Here is an 18,058-nt window from a genome sequence, read left to right as displayed (position 1 = left end):
TGGTAACACTTAGGCTTCCAGTTCTGCTTACCCCCTGGCCTGGGCTTTGTAAATGTAAGTGCAGATTATGAATGCATGTGCAGTGTCTGATATTTCGAGGAAGAATACTTTATAACTGAAATCTCTCTTCTCCTGGGGATGAAAGCAAAACAAATTTAAGGATTAAATCACACAGAGGTATAATCCCCAAGGGAAACTTACTTTAGTTATTATGATTATATTACGATGTACGCCTCAGTACAGCAGAAGCTGTGTGAATACCATTTCAGTGGGGAATAATTTTTAGTCTTACAGCCCATAGTACATTATAATGCATTTCTGGGAGCCTGATGAATAATAACTGCAATCCTCAGATTTCCTTGCTTTCTTCGGTTATTTTGGTATTCCTAACCTTCTCTTTTAAAAGAGAAAGGAAAAGAACAAGATATTCTTAAAATACAAACTTTCAGTAATTTAGTTAAAGAAGTTTTAACCACGCATTAATTGCACATCTCTGTATGTACTGGGTGGTAGGAAATGTTTATGCAGTTTGTGGAAGAGTAACAGTGGGAGCCATTTCGTAGAGCCTCGTACTGGAGAATAAAAATTCTGCTGCAAGACCCGAGCGATCAGATCAGGGAGATGTGTGCCCGTTCTGCAGAAGTCGGTTGTGTGAAATGTGGGAACCGAGGGCCTTCGGTGCGTGTAGTTGCGTACTCTTGTGTGATCGTGCTCCCTTGGGGTGCTGCCTGCAGGCAGCAGATCACCCCCCAGAGCCTGCTCTGGGCCTGATATTGGGGTACAGCAAGGTACCGATGGCTGCGCTGAGGCTCGAGTCTTAGCGTTCTGCATCCCACTGCTGCACGGGAAGGAAATGTACAGCTCTAAATGTAGAAAACAGAAGTTTGGGGATTTCAAACAGCAATCTTTTGGCAGATGCAGGTGAAGCCTGTCCCGGTGTTTGAACGAACATGGAATAAGTGAGACTAGCTAAAAGCAAAACAAAAGGTTGTGGACAAAATCTAGCAAATAACTCATGGGTACAGTAACAGCAAGCGTGTTTAGATAGCGAACGAGCGGCGCTTGAAAGCTGCTGTTTGGTTCAGTCCCAGCATCTCCTGCCTACACAGCCAGCTCCTTTCCCTGCCCCACGTCCCATCGTATTTCACTGCTTGCGTGTACCGAACACCGGAGTGTTTACAGGCGATTAAGTGAAGTACAGCCAAACTAAGTGACTTGACCAAGGTCACGCCAAGAGTCTGTCAGAGCAGGAACCTGAGCACAGGTCTCCAAAGCCCTAGGCTGGTGTCCTTACCATTAGGTCATCCTTCCTGTGCAGACTGAAAATCCATATTGGTTGCATTGCTGCACTGTACGCGGCTTCAGAACAGCTGCCCCTAGAATACCGTGCTCCTTACCGAGCACTTCATTACCAGGAGGATATTGATTGACACATTGGAGGGAGTTCAGAGAAGAGCAACAAAAATAATTAGGGAGTGGAGAGATTGACTTGAGAGATTGATTTATGAGGGAAGATTAAGTGAGATAAATATGTATAGCTTGGCTTACCTGCAGCTGAGGATGGTGCACGATAAGTCTGCAAATATTTAAAGTGTGTAAACAATCAGGAGGAAGAATTCCCAGCGCTGGTCCAGTCTGTTCGTAACGTGGTGGTGCCACGTGCAGTTGTGCAGAGCTCTTTGACAGCACGGCTGGGCCACGGATCCCGCCTCTGAATGTCCTGTAGGGAAAAAAATGGCTTTTGGAGCTAGGGTTTAGTGTTGGTTCCCTTTTTGGAGCTCAGGGAAGCTCCTATGGGATGTGGCTGGGGGTGTGAGGTCCTTCTTCACCACAGGGTGCTGGACTCTCCCTTGTGGGAGTTTGGAGGGCGATGCCCAACCTGGGGCAGCAGGAGCCCAAGTCACACACCCATACAAAATGGGCGGTAAACCGTAGAGGAAACAGAAGAATTGCAGCTAAAATCACTTCCATCAGTTAATGCCAGTTGCCATGGTAACTACAGGACTTGATTATTATGGAATAGCAGAGCAAGAGGCCAGGTAAAGCTTGTGGAAATTCTTAGCCTGAGTTGGACAGTCCCAGTTTTGACCATCCGTAGAATGAGTTGGAAATGAGGTAGCTCAAAAAAATCCCAAAATAACATCCGAAATCCCATTTTCCAAGGAGAAAGGGGTTGATAACAACAAAGCCTCCATGATCCTGTAGCTATAATGGTTGCTGATGACATTTGCTGACCGCAGCATCAAATAACTGTGCTCCAGAGCTTGCTGGTGTCGCTGCCTAGCCGAGGCCATGGCCACCGTGTGCTTTGTCGAGTAGCCGGTGAGTCTCAGCAGTCGCCCTGCGGTGAGTCTGCTGCCTCGCCGTGTCCTGGGGCTGCCCCTCTGCTCTGCACGCCGCCTCTCACCCCGAGCACAAGTCTGGGGTCTCTTGGCTTAGAAAAACATACCCTAAAGCAGCACAGATGCTCCTAATTTTTATCACTGTGTGTCCGCTCTCTTCTGTAAACAAGGAGAAGTCTCGGAGCCCTGGGATCCCTTTGTTTTCCAAGTAGGCGACCTGCTGTGACCAGGGAGGCACACCTGAGTCTCAACACACCCCTATCAGAGAGCTGCTGTCAAGTTAATTATGCGATAAAAAGACAGAAGGGACCGATACAGCAAACGGGAAGGGCAAGGCAAGCACCGACAAAGTGAGGATGGCCAAAGGCCGTCTTGTTGCTCTTTGAGACGGTCAGAAGCAAAAGGCTGCGAAGGACTGGGAAGCCACCAGCCAGGTCAGGCATTGTGCTCTTGGAGAGGGGCATCCCCGAAAAATGCAAGAGGGACTTCTGCTCTTCCCCTTTCGCCCTTTTTATCAGAGTAAATCCTGTGCAGCTTTGCTTCCTTTGATACAAAGCTCAGCGAATTCTGCTGTCTGTCTCTGAAGGGTGTGCTGGCAGTAATCCTGTCCATGTGCTGCGGGAGCAGAACACAGAAGAAAGAAGACAACGAGAGCTGCGAGGTCCAAGATCCAGAGCTACCTGACAACAAGTTGCAGCCCAAAGCTACAGTGAGCTGACTGTCATGGGCAGGGAAAAAAAAGTCTGAGCTGTAAAAGTTGTTCAAGCATGAGAAGGCCCCAGAGGCAGGGACAGGACCCCGAAACACTTCTGACCTGGGTGGTCGCGGAAGCCTTTTGGTGTTAGAACTGTAGAAATGTCCTTACTTGTTTCTTTGTGCAATGAAAGTGGGTCCTCAGACCCCGTACCTGTCTGGGGCTTTTCAGTCCACGCTTCTCCAAAGGATTTTTGTCCTCTGCTGTCCCAGCGCGGGCTGCTGGCCATCCCCAGCCCCTGCAGTGCCCTGACCGCCCTGCAGGGAAGGCACCCATCAGGGAGAGAAGGGGGAGTGCTGTGTGTTGCTTAAAAAAAGAAGGAAAGTAGTAATGCAATTTATAAACAGTGGAACCTTTCGGCTGTCTTGGAATGTGTGCGCTCAGCAAGGTGGTGGGGTTTAATGGGAAATGGGCTGTGCCCAGCGTGGTGGGGGGAAAGGTTTCAGTGGGAAAATCTTGAGGAAATAAACAGCAAATGGTCATGCTTCTGTGGGGACGTTTGGTTATCCTTCAACGCTGTGAATGAATAAATTGTCCGTGCCAGTAAATTCAGTAGGAGAGCCTAATACATACATACATATATATATATATATAAATATATAAAATGTTATATAGTATGTTTATGTATGTGGAGACTCCTGCTCTTAGCCAGGTCTGTAGTGCCATGGGATTGTCTTCAAGAACTCTGCCAGAAACTCTTGACAGACCACTGCGTGGCCAAGAGGACTCTTCCCTAAGTGATGTGCGTTTCCCAAGTGCTTTCAAAGAGTTTGGGGATTGGTTTTTGGCTTTTAGGTTTTGGTTTTGTTCTTTTTTCCTAGGGCTCTGCATATGTGCTAACATCTGATAAAACCGAGAAGAAGCAGCCCTTTTCCTATAGAGAGGCTTCACTGAGCTGTCACCGCGCTAGGCACGGATCTAGGGCTTGCGTCAGGGATCCTGATGCACACCTGGGAAAAAGAAGGGATTTGAGGTTGTTAGGCCAAGCTGGCCATGAAGGTACAAAATGGCACGGAAATCTCTGAAGAGGCCATGTTTGCTTAGGGGTGACTCCATGTGCTGAGGGCATACCTGTATTTTGTGCAGGACAAAACGTTTTTGTTTTGTCCTGCCCACACGTCCGGTGTTGGGCACTGTGCTGGCCCGTGAACACGTGAGACCAGGCATTGAGCATGGCTGCACCAGAACCACAGGGATGCGTGCGGCTGTGAAAAAGGAAGGTGCTCGCATGTAGTTGCACCTACAGAACTTCTCGGTGAGCTTCCTTGCCACTCGCCTGCCCTGCCTCGTCCTCCTGCGTGCAGAGGAGCAGCCCCCAGCTTGTGCTCCCCTTCCAACTACATACTTGTGCCTTCCCATTTTCCTTTCTTTTCATTGCAAGCTCTGTTTGTAGTTATACAGTCAGGTCTCCACAGAGTAATTTACTGGCAGAATCTCTCCCAGAATCCAGCTTGAAACCAAGCTGTAAAAACAGCTGAGAGTGTAAATAATTCATGCAGACAATATGACTTTTTTATGTAAATTCGGTGCATTAACCCTCTATTATAATGATGGACGACAGATATGGGCGACGTTGCCTTGGTAAGAGCTAATGGATGGCCGCCATAAATTCACTGCACATTTTATTGTGTTGCTGGAAATTGTGCCTTCAGGCAATGCTGTTTACTTTTATGTAAAACTCAGGGTTCCCTAAATATTACAAATATTTTACATCCGACTCCTCAGCATTTGGGCACAGCACACAAATCAAGCTTTCTTCATCTGAGTTGTAATTAAAGGTTTGTTATTTTTTTCAGGGACAATTATCTAAAACTATAAAGAAATATTTTTTCCCTTTAGATGTTCAGTCATTGACTTATTAGCAAAACCTTTGAAGAAAGATATTAAATAACTGCAACATATAACTTCGCATTAGGCTGTGTGTCGTATGCATAGCAAATTTGGAAATAGTTCCTTGTTACTAGTTTTTATTTTTTACCATTTCTTGTGCTTAGTTATACATAAAATATTCCTTTTTCCCCCTCACATATGCTTCTCTCTATAATTCATATCTATTTTATCAGGGTAATTCTCTGAACCATGTCCTTGAGGAATTCAGTCTCAGTAAACATGGAAACTTCAGTTCATTTCAGGGAATTTTAAATAAAGATTTTTTTTGGTTACTTTTTGGTTTCATATGTCACTGTTTTGCACAGACCTTAAACAAGCAAATTGCGATGACACAGGTGATTTGCTCACACAAAAGGGCTTCAGCAAAACAGATACACCAGAGTACAATTTTCTGATTTTTTTTAAATATTTAATAATTATTGTAACTGTACAATTCACTTTAATCAGTTTAATCTTGTACGCTGCATCTTTGGGAAAAGAAAACAAGGGAAAAAAAAGCAGTCGTATATAGGAAAGGAGGAAACTAGTGCTGGTGCCAGCGTGAAGTGAATCCCATTTGTAACAAAGGTAGTTAGCAGCGGGAACAATGGCACGCGCGTCCCTGTGCGTGTGCTGAACAGCGATTGCCCAAGGGACCCTAATGACCAGAAGAGTCTCTGGCAAAGCACCTGTGTGGGGTTTATTGAGAGCTCTGCTGGAATTTGGAAGGGAAATCTTGCAGCTTAGTTGTGATAAAGGCAAGTTCTCGGTCTCTTTTCAGAGGAATGTGCCTTTTCTTGGCAGGTCTTACGTTGCTGTCTGTATGACGGAAGGCTGCACAAGGTTGAATATTGGGTGATTTCAACTTGGCTAGCTCAAGTAGAAGACCCTAATTTCACGAGGACTAAACAGAAGGCATTTTGCAAGAGGTTAAAAATATATAAATATAAATAGAAGAGGAATGCAACAATTACAAAAGAAGGACTAATGAAAGCAGTCTTGTGAATCACATGTTAGTATTAATAAAGGCTAACTGTTTAATTGCACATAAACCTATTAATAACTGGATTTATTTTGTTTCCTGGCTATGCGTGCTGTTTTCAACTATATTAGGAATGTCACAAGATAAAAGTGCGTGAGCTATAACCAAGGGCATTGACTTATTTTTTCAGTCTTTTTAATATTGACTGAGATTCCTAAATTTGGACTTTCAGATTTTGCACCTTATTCTTCTGACGTGCTTTACTGCCCTGAAGCCACTTTGCAAAATTCATAGCGGCTTTCACATGCTCTGATGCTTCTTGGGACCAATTCAATCTTGAACAATAGATGTGTGTGCAGTAGAGCCAGGAAATGTTACACTGGAGATCATGGGCTTATTCCCCAATAACATTTTGATTTGTAAAGTATTCCACTACACAAAACACACACAGGAGACAACATTAAAAAACATTAGAGCCCATAGCCAGCAAGACAGAAAGGTGACTTAAAATACAGATTGACAGCGTGGCCTGGGATGTGGGCAGGACACACTAAATAATCAGCGGAAACATTACAGAAAGCGTTTTCAATATTTTACATTCCTCAGTCATTTAACAAATCTCTCCTGGGATGGCATTTTGCCTTTTTAAAAAAACATTCACCGGTAGCCAGACAAATGTTTCTTTCCTATTGTTTAAGACAAACGTGCTGGTGGTGAACCATGCGTTTGGAGAAGGCGCCTTGCCTCGTCTCATTCCCATCCTGCTCAGTGCGGGGCAGCACCGGAGGGGGGGCTCTGGGAGGCAACAGACGGCAGGTTTGGTTTTTCTCTCCCCTCTCCACTTTGATGCGTTTGAAGGATGCGTTGTGGTAGCCCAGGAGGTGCAAGTGTTCAGCAGGATCTTTTTCCTCGGTGCCGTACGTGGGGCAGAGTGTTCCTGGGTCTGTGGCTCAGCACCACGCGATGGTTAATGGTGCGCTGAGCAGTAAGGCATTGTTCTGTCCAGGTACTCAATTTAAAGGTCAAATGTTTTGAACTCTTCCATATTAACTTGTGTGTCACCCATCTTGGACAATTTTCTCTTCTGTAATTTGTTGCAAAGATTGGAAGACTTTGGCTGCGCTGTTAGAGATCGTTACAAATCCCAGAAGTCCAGGTGGGACTCGTCGGTAGCAGTTCAAGAACCTTTCTTCATAATTTGCTCTGAAAGCATTATGTGCTTGTATTCTTCACTGGATGTTCTGAGAGGCTCTTTGTCACCCAACTGGTGATGAAAGGATTGCAGCCAACATCTTTAGATTAGGGAGAAAAGGAAAGGGAGATTTAGATTAGGGAGAAAAGAAGACTGGGAGGGGATCTCGTCAATGTGTATAAATACCTGAGGTGTGGGAGACAGAGGGATTTGGCCAACCTCTTTTCGGTGGTTTGTGGGGATAGGACAAGGGGTAATGGCCACAAGATAGAGCCCAGGAAGTTCCGCACCAACATGCGAAAGAACTTCTTCACGGTGAGGGTGACGGAGCACTGGGACAGGCTGCCCAGGGAGGTTGTGGAGTCTCCTTCTCTGGAGATATTCAAGGCCCGTCTGGACGCCTACCTGGGCAGCCTGCTCTAAGGAACCTGCTTTGGCAGGGGGGTTGGACCCGATAATCTCTTGAGGTCCCTTCCAACCCCTTCAATTCTGTGATTCTGTGATCTTTAGGCTATCCGTCCTTCCTCCTTCTTGATCTACTTGTGCAGATTTCCAGATGTTGCTGTTAGTTTTAAGGTTTCTTGGTGATTTTGTGGTTTATGCCTTGTCAGAAAAGGATACAAAATCCATCCCGAAAATATATATATGTATTATTTTCATATATATATATATAGTCCAGTATATAGTCATCTGCCAAACCTGGAAGGCCTCTATGACTGCAAGCTTTACCTACGATCTGTCTCTGCCTTCTTTCAGGAATGTGATGGGGACAGAAGAAGCGAGGAGCTCTTGGAAAGCCCCACGGTGCTGGGAAAACGGGATGTCCATACTAACCAGTAGGTGAGGTTTAGCTTTGGTTAATTTAGGGGGCATGAGAAGAATGACACCCAGGCTGGCACACCCATTTCTAATCTCTAAATGCAGCATTGTCAATATAGAGTGAGGGTTTTTGCTAGCCCTCTTCTTCTCTATTTAATACATTTAAGTACTGCACTCTGCATATGAAGGATAGTGATGTTATCAGAAAGCATTCAAAAACATATGTTTTAATGAAATGTGTTGACAACTGCTGAAGTAAAGTTTTTGTTAAGTCTCAAGAGTTTAGCCATGACAAGCAGTATTAATGAATTGAATTAATTAAAAAGCATTTCAAGATGAAACGGGGCCTGTTCTATGTAAAATGCTCTATACATTAGACAAGCATTATGGAAATCACTGCTTTGTACTACACTGTAATGCAGCCATTTATAAAAGCTTCTCAAGATCCATGGATAGCAGTAATTTGGGTTTTAGCGTGTCTTTGAAATTCATTGAATACAGCATGTGCTATTTAAAAGCATGAAATCTGGATAGTTCCACTGCCGTCAAAGTTCGTAGGGCTTGGAGAGGGAAGCGGGAGCTCAGCATTACTGGAATGAGCGGCGATGTGCAGGGAAAGAGAGGAGCCTGAGGAGCACCTGGCAAGCCCAAGCCGAAGTTGGTCCAGGTGTGGGCAGTGCGTGGCATTTGGGAGCAGGCTGTGTGACTAGCAACAAGCCAGGGTCCCCAAACCAGTCTGAAAGGCAAGTGATTTCACAAACAGCATCGTTTCTCTCATCCTTGCTGGTCCTCGGCCTGGCTGCCCTGAAATCCCCTCCTCAATAGACCACGCTTGGTCTCCAGCACCTCTGCTCTTTAGTTGCTGTGCCCTCTCTAAGACTAATACTGTCAACTGCGACCGGGGGCCTTGAAAAAGAAATCCGTGTTCCACGTCAGGTCCTTGCGCAGCATGCAGAATAGTCAAGCGAGGGTGTGCCCACGTGGGACCTTTCTCTTCGTGTACGGCACAGTTAACCTGAGCATCTGGCCACGGGTCAAAGAAACTAAGCGTGAGCAGGGACGGTGCAGGCCTAGAACAGGTCCAGAGAGATGAGTGTCCACCAGCAAAGGGCAATCCTGCCTCGTGGCTGGCCAAAAGCGGTTGTGAAATGAGAGCCCTTTACAGGCAGCTTTGCTAAGTGGGAGATGTCTGTTTGCACGTGGAGCAAGCTTAGTTGAGTTAGGATTGTTATTTTTCCCAGGGAACAAAGATTTGTGTGAAACAGCACTAACTCAACACATTAAAGAACATATCTTTAAAAATATGACTAAACATCTAACATCCTGTTTATAAAAATATAACCTGGGTGACAGATGAGAGAGAAGCAGTGAACAACAATATGATTTCATGCATGCACGGTGAAAGTTTTCATTTTGTATGTTTGAGGATTTGGCTCAGAACAGGCTATTTCAAATGGATGCACCTTTATCTGTCTATTTTGTAATTTGTCTTGGTCTTAATAAAGGAAATTACGTCCCTCAGGAAGAAGTAGCCACAAAACTGTCAGTAGCTTTCAAATGTTGTAGTGTCTTAACACTGCCTATTCAACCAGGAATGTGACCGCTCAGTGGGAAAGAAAAAAATCCTAAATGCAAAATGATACAGTCAAATTCCTCAAGTGATGTAAACTGACACCCAAAGGATGGTAAAGTTTGCTAAATGCTCAGCTGCTGCACGTGCTTCTAAAAATGCATTTGATGCATTGCTTGGAATATCAGTAAACCTGACAGGCAGTCTAGGTGGGTAGCACGGGGGGATAATTTGCTTGGCCCTCGGTGGGGTAGGAGAAGAGCTACCCACGTTGCCTCCCAAAACGCTCAGGGAGATTCGTTCCATAAGCGGGTATGATTTTGCTTTGTAGAAAAAATAAGAGAGCTCGTTCTGCTGCTTCACTAAACCAGGAGCAATGTGTTTGCACTTGTCGCAGTTGCCATTTGCATGTAGTATCTGCGTGGTGAGAACTCGGGAGCCTGCTTCTACCTGCCGAACAGGCACAGGTAGCGTTCGTGTCTGACCAAAAGAAGTCTCTCCCCCCTGGCTAGATACTCTGCTCCATGCACGGCAGTATCTGCCGAAACGAGCTCTAGCATTTTCTATTTCCCTTCAAACTCTTCTTGCTAACTAGGCTCTAGGAGGGACCAAAGCCCTTTGTATGCAGCCCTGCTATTTTCAGGGCTGAAGCAGCCCTGCCTTGATGAACCGAGCAATTACTGCAGAGCCAGGCTGGCAGCTGGTACCTAGGGGAGGAAGAGAGCTTCGTGCAGTGCTGGCACCTCTCCCCTGGTGCGCAGGGGTGGGGGGATGTGGATGTCACAGTGACACGAGACGTGTGTCATTCTGTCTGTCTGCTGGACAGGGGCACAGGTTGGGGTGCTGGGCAGGCTCGAGGCAGAGCACTGAGCTCTTCTCCCTGGGGACCCACGGCCCGACTGAACGCGGGCTCCCAGAAGATGCAGGTGCCTTAACCAGCTGCTTACTGAGCTCAGGAGTTGCTTAACAAGCTGATCCCACAAATTTTTGAAGATACAAAGCTCGAGACAAATGGTGACTTAGCTTATTACCGGTAATATTTGCTCATTTTTAAATGGTCAGTCAGCCTACGTGCAGGTGTGTGTTGCTTCTTTTTTGTGCTTTTCCACTTAGCAAAAAAAAATCTATTTGGGCTGTGATCCAGTTGCCACTTGTGCTGTTGGAATAGCCTGGTTAAGTGAAAATACCCAGTCGTTTCCTAATCAAACTGCTGCAGCATTTTAAATTCCGAACAGAAACTTTCTCTGTGAGCGAGTGGGAAAGTAAAGAACATGGGGGGGGTAGGTACTTGTGGGAGAAACAGGGGGAAGAAGGGCAGAAAGACATGGTGAAAACTGAATAAGAAATACTGTTTGTACCCTTACATTGCAGAGAACAATAAATAACGTAAACCCAGCCCAGATCAGCTGTAATGAGAAAGATGGGAAGAAAATTGGTACTGGACCCTCTTCTTATGGCCAGCACCTCCAGGAGGAATTGCAGCAGCCCGGAGGCAGTCGGTCAGGCACAATTCCCTCTGTTATCATTTACTTTTAAGGGTAGCAGAAGGAGTCTTTGCAGTGGCGAATTATTTCTCTGGCTCTTGGGAAGGGTGGCGAGCTTTGAAACGGTTTCCAAAGCACAAATTGGGGAATAGCTCTGTAATGCGCTTGATTTTTGTTCGCTCAGTGGCAGCTGAGAAGAGCGTGTAGCAGTTAAATGAACATGAGCATTAATCACTTCAAATGATGTAACATGCCCAGACCATGTAACAGCTACTATCTGAATTTTATTTTGTGAGGAGCAGTACAGTTGCAGTTCATCCTGAAATCCTGGCTGGAATCTGTTTCTAATCCCAAGTGAAGTAATTTTGTATTCTCAGCTCAGCATACAGCAGGGCAGGAATCAGAGCTGCTGTAGCATCGCTGAGCTGCTTATAAGACACTAGAATGTAATGAGCATTTCAGAAAAAAAAAAACACATCCTCGTAGGCTTCTCCAAGGAGAAAACGCTGCATCTAGTAAGGCAGAAGGTGATGTTCAAAAGCAAGGGCACCAGCCAGCCGTGGTGGTGGTAGCGGAGGGCAAGTCAGCTCTGCAGGCACAGTGTGCCTCTCACGCAATGTGCTGCTTGTGAGAGAAGAGGGAGATCTGAGCCCTCGCTGGAATAATGGCAGGGAGGGTCATCTCCAGTGCTTTTGTGATCTTTAACCAATAGGTTTCTTCAAAAGAGAAATAAGCAGCCTTGCCCTGCAGCGCGTTGGCGTTCCCGGTTCTGAATGGTTCACGACTTCGCAATGGTACAACAAAAGTCTCATCAACAGACCCCAAAACAGGTGAAGATATTCATCAAATCTGATGGGGTTGCTATTAATTAGGCTTGTTAAATGCTAGTTACGCTTTTCTTAGTATTACCATTTGGAGGTTTAACTAACAACCCTAATGGGGCTACTTCTGCAAGATGTTAATTAGATATGGCAATTCCACTTACCCATGCAGCCCCGGCACACAACCATCACCCATCAATATTTAATTTAATTACTGATGTTGTGGTGCAAGTCACATCTGATTTAAGAGATAAATATGCTTAATTATTAATGAGATAAAACACATACAGTATGTCACCTTTTGTCATTCGAGCTTTATTAAGTACAGTCAGAACAGACAAATGTGAACATCGGCGAGGCTGTGACGTGGTGCTCTGCATCTCCGCGTGATTCTTGTCCTTCAGCTTACCTGGGCTCACGCTGTATTATAAATAAGATAAACAGAGCTGCGAGTGTGCAAAGCACTGTTCTACAGAAAGAGAAATTTGTTATTTGAATAATTTATCATTTGCGTTGCTTTGCTACACAATAAAAAGTGGGCACTCTGCTTGGATCGTACGTAGCGTCTGTAGAAATCCATTTTATCGTGTCTGATCGGGGTATGCTAATTGGGGTTGATGTGGTGTGGTCCGGAGGCCAGGTGCACAAGGAACCAGCAGCAGCCTTTGAACGCCGTCCGCCTTGCCATTTGCATTGGCCGTTGTCTGCGCAGAGCTTCCCACACGAGGCTGCTGGGAGCGGCGTACGGGATTGTCATGCAAACGCCACGCAACAAGGCAGAGCTCTGGAAAGGGCCATGCGAAATATTGCTTACCTCTTTGTAAAGCAGGGGGAGAGGACAGGCTGCTAGGCCCTGAGGCTCGTTACGGTGATTAATTGTATTACAGCTGCTTCCAGCCAGGGCTGGATTCCTTTTTCACGAGGGGCTTCATACGCTGGACTGCCAGCCCAAACCTTACAGCTAAATAGGAAAAAGGGGAATGCGCGGGTGCCACACAACCAATGCACCAGATTTGGTGAAATTAATGAAACTGCTCGTGCTTATTTTACTGTGGAGGATGAAAGCCGTGGAAGGTCCCCCTCTGTACACAAAGTGGCCTTTGTAAGCTTCTGCTTCCAGGGGTTCACAAGCTAGTGCTAGAAGTTTGTGTGGGTTGAAACTTGCTGTGCGAGATCTTTGCCTAGGGGCCATTTGGTTTGATGTGTTTGACAAAATTTTAAGAGATCCTAAGTTAACTGTGCCAAACAAATAGTTTTCGAGAGGCTGAGAAGGTTTTTGGAACTTCCTTGGGGGGAAAATTCTCAATTGGCAGAAAACGAATGAAAGCAAAAGCAACTCAGAACATGGTAACCTACTGAAAGGCGTAGTAGGTTCTGAAATCTGTCCATAATCATATTTCTCTGGATTAAATTTAAAACTCTTGTACTATAAATACAGAGATTAGCCAGCGTAATGGGAGCTTGTTGGGCTATCAAGGGTGGTTAGGGAAGGGGAGGCCATTTCAGCATGGTCCTGGGAGCTGCTCTCAGAAATACAAAGCAGCAGCCAACAAACCAAGCCCGTGGAAGCCTTCAGCCAGCCAAATGTTTCAGAGTGCACTCATCCGAAAGAAAATGCAGGGGAGAATAGGAGGGGGAATACTCGTGGGCAAAGCAGAAGTGGAGCAATAGGCAGGGAGTAGTGGAGGTGCCGGCGTTGGAGCGATGGAGACTTGTCTTTGGGGACAATCAAAAAGAACTGCTGGCTTTTCAACTCTGTGCCCCGGTGCTGTAGGTGGTCACCACGGCTGGCATTGTGATCTGCTGGTGTGATTGATCCACTGCAGCCTTTCCAAAGGGTGTGACCGAGGTGTGGAATTCAGCAGTGCTGAGCTCACACCTTGTGTCAGCTGCCAAGAGTGGGAGAGGCATCCTGGGACCTGTTCCCTCTAATTACACTCCCTGGTCTTGACAAGTAAATGCATCCAGGATGGGATGGGGGATGGAGGAATCTGCGGAACCCAAGGCTCCTCCAGCCAAGCCTAACACCGAGGAGTGGAGTATTGGGAACGCTTTCTCCAGGAGCCCAGCAGCCTGGATGACTAGCCAAGAAATGTATGGGAAACGGGAACGTAGCCTCTTGGAGAAGAACCTGTAATTTTCCCCCAGGAGGGAAGTAGTGCTGCAGCTGGCAGGACGGGGTGAAAGCAGCACTGCCTCCAGCTCTGTCTGAGCATGCTGCAAATCTGCACCTTGCATGGGAACGTGGGCTGAGCATCCCCCGACGTGCGTGGTGACTGGGTTCACCTGAGCAGCGGGTGGGGAGGCACCAGACAGCACAGCTCGTGGTGATCCGGCGGTGCAACACCAGTCACACAACACCAGGGGTGTGCCCTGGAGGGAGACAGGCTGCTAGCTGTACCGGGATCGGTAGCTAAAATGAAGGTCTAGCATAACATCAAATGAAGCTCCTGTAATGAAGTTGTGCAGGTTGATGGAAGTTTTTATATCCGTCCTGCTGTGTGGTTAGCGTTGTACTGGTAGGGGAGGCGCACGCAGTCCCTTTTCTTGACACTGCTGCTTTGGTAAACATTGGCTCCTTTTATTTCTGAGAGTTCTGCAAGGCCTGCTGTCTAATCCTGAGTGCTGAATGCTCTGGTTTTGTGTTCTCAGAGGGAGATTTTGCAGGTTCTGTGGCAGAACATGGGCTGCGCGTGCCCTGAATGTACCACGGTCTGATGGGGGGTGCTCGAGGCCTGCCCCATCCTTCCTGGAGCCAGAGGTGTGCAGGCAAGCCTTAATGCTCCTTGTCTCTCTTCCCTCTCTTCCTTTCAAAGAAGGGCTGAGCAGGGGCTGGCGATTCCAGTAATGTGTGTACTGCCAGCACTCCTCCCGAGCGGGGCCCGGGGCCGTCCCTTAGGGCAGGAGGTTGTAGTGCTGCTCACCTGCTCGGCCTCTGCCTCCTCCAGCCTCGCTAGTGCCTGCAGGAGGTGAAGTCGATCCCCCAGCTCTCCCCTCCTTCCATTCGCAGCCTTCTGGAGACTCGCTTTTGAATTCAGGAGCCTCAGCCCGCTCTCAGGATGCGGGGAGGCAGCGTGCCACGGTGTGCTAGTGACAGCAGTGACTGTAAGCTGGGACGTACACCCAGGTGACACTGAGCAGTATGGGCTGAAGCAGCTTACAGATTAAAACAGTCGATTGACAAAGGAATAAGAGGCACCCTAAGCACAGACAGCTGTTCTGGCCTCTGCAGCTCGGGGTACCTGCTGGACAGTCTCACTGCCGTGTGCGTTTGTCCTCAGCCCTCTGTCTGAGGAGCACCAACTTATTTCGACCCCCCTCTCCCGTGAGTGAGTGGTTTGAAATTTTCTTCCAGTGTTGGTTATTCGCACTTGTCTATACTAGTATGTAATGGGGCTGTGTTGCGGAAGACTCACAGCTGGATATGACAGAACCAGATGTTCACACCCTAGGCCAGACACAGCTGTTCCTCTGTAGCTGGCAAGGGATGGAGAACAAGTAAATGCAGAGACAGCAAGCCTGAAAAAAAAAATAATAAAAAAAAAAATCTAAGGTAATCAGGCTGAATATGCCTGGAGATTTAGGCCGGCTGGAAGATTGCCAGAGGGCTATTTATTTTGATGTCTACACCTGCTGAATGGGAATGCTTTGTGTGAACTCAGAGCTCTAAGTGATACTGTATCTCTCCCTTTTTCAGCACTCCACTCCCTCTAGGCAGTGTTGCTTGCTTGATAAATTGTGCTGTACAACTTCGTTAAAAAAAAAAAAAGCCCTAAAACTTAGCTCGTTTCCTGGCTGTTGATGAGGGCAGAAAAAAAGCACTGCGGTACTGGAGAAGAGAAGGGGGAACGCAGTCGCTAAACTTCCACCTGAAGGGTTAAAATCTGGAGGCAGTGTCATCTGCCGGAGGTGTTGTGAGCCACTGGAGCAGTTTTTGTTGCCCAGTTTGTAGTGAACTGGGAGAGGAATTCTCACCAGCTTTCTCCCTACAGCACACCTTCATGTGCTTGGCGTAACAGCTTTATTCCGCAGTGCTGTCCCCTCTGCAGGCAGCTTGTGCCTCCCTTGCTGCCATCCCAACACCTCTCGGGGTTGTTTCCTTTTGCAAAAAGTTTTGGTGGTGTCGGTGGTGATGAACCTTTGATTAGGATGATTTCTCAGGCTCAGGGCAGGATTTGGGTGAAAACAAGACCAGGATGGAAGGAACGCTATGTTGAAATTGCTTCCAGGGCAGAGGTCTCTGAGATGTGGGGAACGAGCTGTTGTTCCCCCGAGTCCCTGTAGCTCTGTAAGAAAAAGAGCGCATCTCATAGGTGGGAGCAGTTACCTTAAGCAGTGACGTCCACTTCTATAATAATAATCTCTTCTAAACACACAGAGATCTGTCTGGTATTTAATTTTTACCAGTACTTTCTGGTTGTTTTTCCGACGCACACACATTATTCTCCGCGCAGTCCTCTGCTCGCTGCAGCCATTAGCACACAGATTTCGCCATGTCCCCAGCGCGCGCGGCGCAGCGACCCTGCTGGAGTTGACATGCAGCATATGCAGCTGCACTGCTGGTAATTGTGCCCACTGCTGTCTGTGCTGTGCCAGCTTCTCAGATGTGCACCAAACAAGCATTTTCCTTTTTTTTTTTTTTGCTCGTGCAAGTGACAGTTCTTCAACTGCTATTATTGTCCCAAAGGCAATTGTAAATTCAGTGGATTAGCTGAAAATGTGCCATCGCTCTCCCTCAATTTCCCCGCCTTTGCCTAAGGATGCGGTGGATTTCCTAACCTTATTCTTACAGAGTATCTCTTTCTTAACCTGCTTCAGACAGGAAAAACTGACGCGTTGTGCGAGGATGCTTTGCAAGAGGGAGAAGGTGCTGCTTTGATTTTGATCCTTTATTCGGTTTCCAGTAGCGGATAGGTGAGCTGCAGAGAGCACGAGGGTTGACACCTTTGAAGGACACCAGATTTTAAAACAAATAAAAGGAGATCTGGTGCGTGTTATAAGCAGTAATCAATAATTAAAAGCCTTGTTAAAGCATTGCTGAAGAGTACTTCAGAAGAAAAGTAGTTATACTGCATTTCATGGTTAATTCAATGTCAATTAGCTGATTGTTAACTTCCCTCCAGCTAAATCTTGTTCGGCGCAGAGGAGAGAAATCAAAAGCATTCTAGCTTTAACAAGCCTGGCGTTTCAATCATTCATCTCTGGCCGCGGGCTCGAAATCAATGTCAACAGACGTTTCATTGCAGTTTTATCAGCCGTTTCTGCGTGTCACTGTTTTCTTGGCTGCCCTGCTTGTCCCTGAGCAGGGCGGGTGGGGACGGGCCGGGCCGGGCCCGGCTCGGGGCTGCTCCTTGCGGCCCGGTGCCCGCCGCTGGGCGGCTCCTTCAGCACCACGGACAGCGCCCGGGCCGCTCGGGCACGCTTCGGGGACACTCGGAAACGCTCGGGGCTGCTCGGAGCCGCTCGGGCCCTCTTCGGGGCCGCTCGGGCTCGGCTCGGCGCTGCTCGGGAGCACTCGGGCCACGCTCGGGGCTTGTTGGGATAAGGCCGGAAATGGCCCCGAGGCCTGAGGCCTCTGCTGCAACCTGGGGCAGCCTGGGCTGCTTGAGGGGTCCCTGCCATGGCCAGGGCTGGAACTGAGGGGGTTTGAGGTCCCTTCCAGCCCGAGCCGTGCTCTGATTTGATGAAGCACGTGCTTGTGTTGTCCTTAAAAATAACGTTGTCCCCCAAATAACAGCCCTGTAAAGGTTATAAGACATCACACGTTCCCGTTTGCTTCACAGTAACATCACTAATGGTGAGATTTGTGGCTGTGGAGCGTACCAGGACCAAGGTCGGAGCCTGGAGCTGGGTGCTGGTGGTGCCTGGGCTGTAGGACGAGCTGTTGTAGGACCTGAACTAACAACAGGCGGCCATTTCCCACCTGGCATCACAGGGATCCGCCTGCTGCCGTCCTGTTCCCAGCAGCATGCCGTCTTACACCGGGGAACAACACGCAGGGGGTGCTTCGTGCCTCTTCCAGCCCTGGTCCGTAGTGCTTTCCCTCACTCCTGTCCACGGCAGCATAGACGATAGGTTGACGATAACGTTCTTCATCTGCTGTGACCAATAGGGAGATTGCCTCAGCACAGCAAGCGTTGTTTTGGGATTAGAAACCCCCGCCATTTTCATCTTCGGGTTGGACAGCAGCAGGGTTAGATATTGCATGAAGCAACCGACCTTCTG

General features: G+C 47.5%; 1 protein-coding gene across 2 annotated transcripts in view; it reads left to right on the top strand.

Annotated features, from left to right (window-relative positions):
• Positions 1-18,058, top strand: part of LOC308182503 (uncharacterized protein) — a 68,225-nt gene that overhangs the window by 28,995 nt on the left and 21,172 nt on the right. For both annotated transcript variants that reach the window (XR_013941839.1, XM_080567308.1), the window contains one exon: positions 7,896-7,979. Coding sequence is in view for 1 of the 2 variants with exons in the window: in XM_080567308.1 (XP_080423434.1) it covers positions 7,896-7,979 (84 nt within the window). In the remaining variant the exon portion in view is untranslated. The remainder of the gene's footprint in view (positions 1-7,895; positions 7,980-18,058) is intronic.

Source organism: Anser brachyrhynchus (genome assembly GCF_964034855.1).
Source record: "Anser brachyrhynchus genome assembly, chromosome: 24".
In the NCBI taxonomy this organism is placed as follows: domain Eukaryota; kingdom Metazoa; phylum Chordata; class Aves; order Anseriformes; family Anatidae; genus Anser; species Anser brachyrhynchus.
The sequence above is the reverse complement of the archived record's forward strand: the minus strand, read 5'-3'. Positions and strand labels throughout refer to the sequence as shown.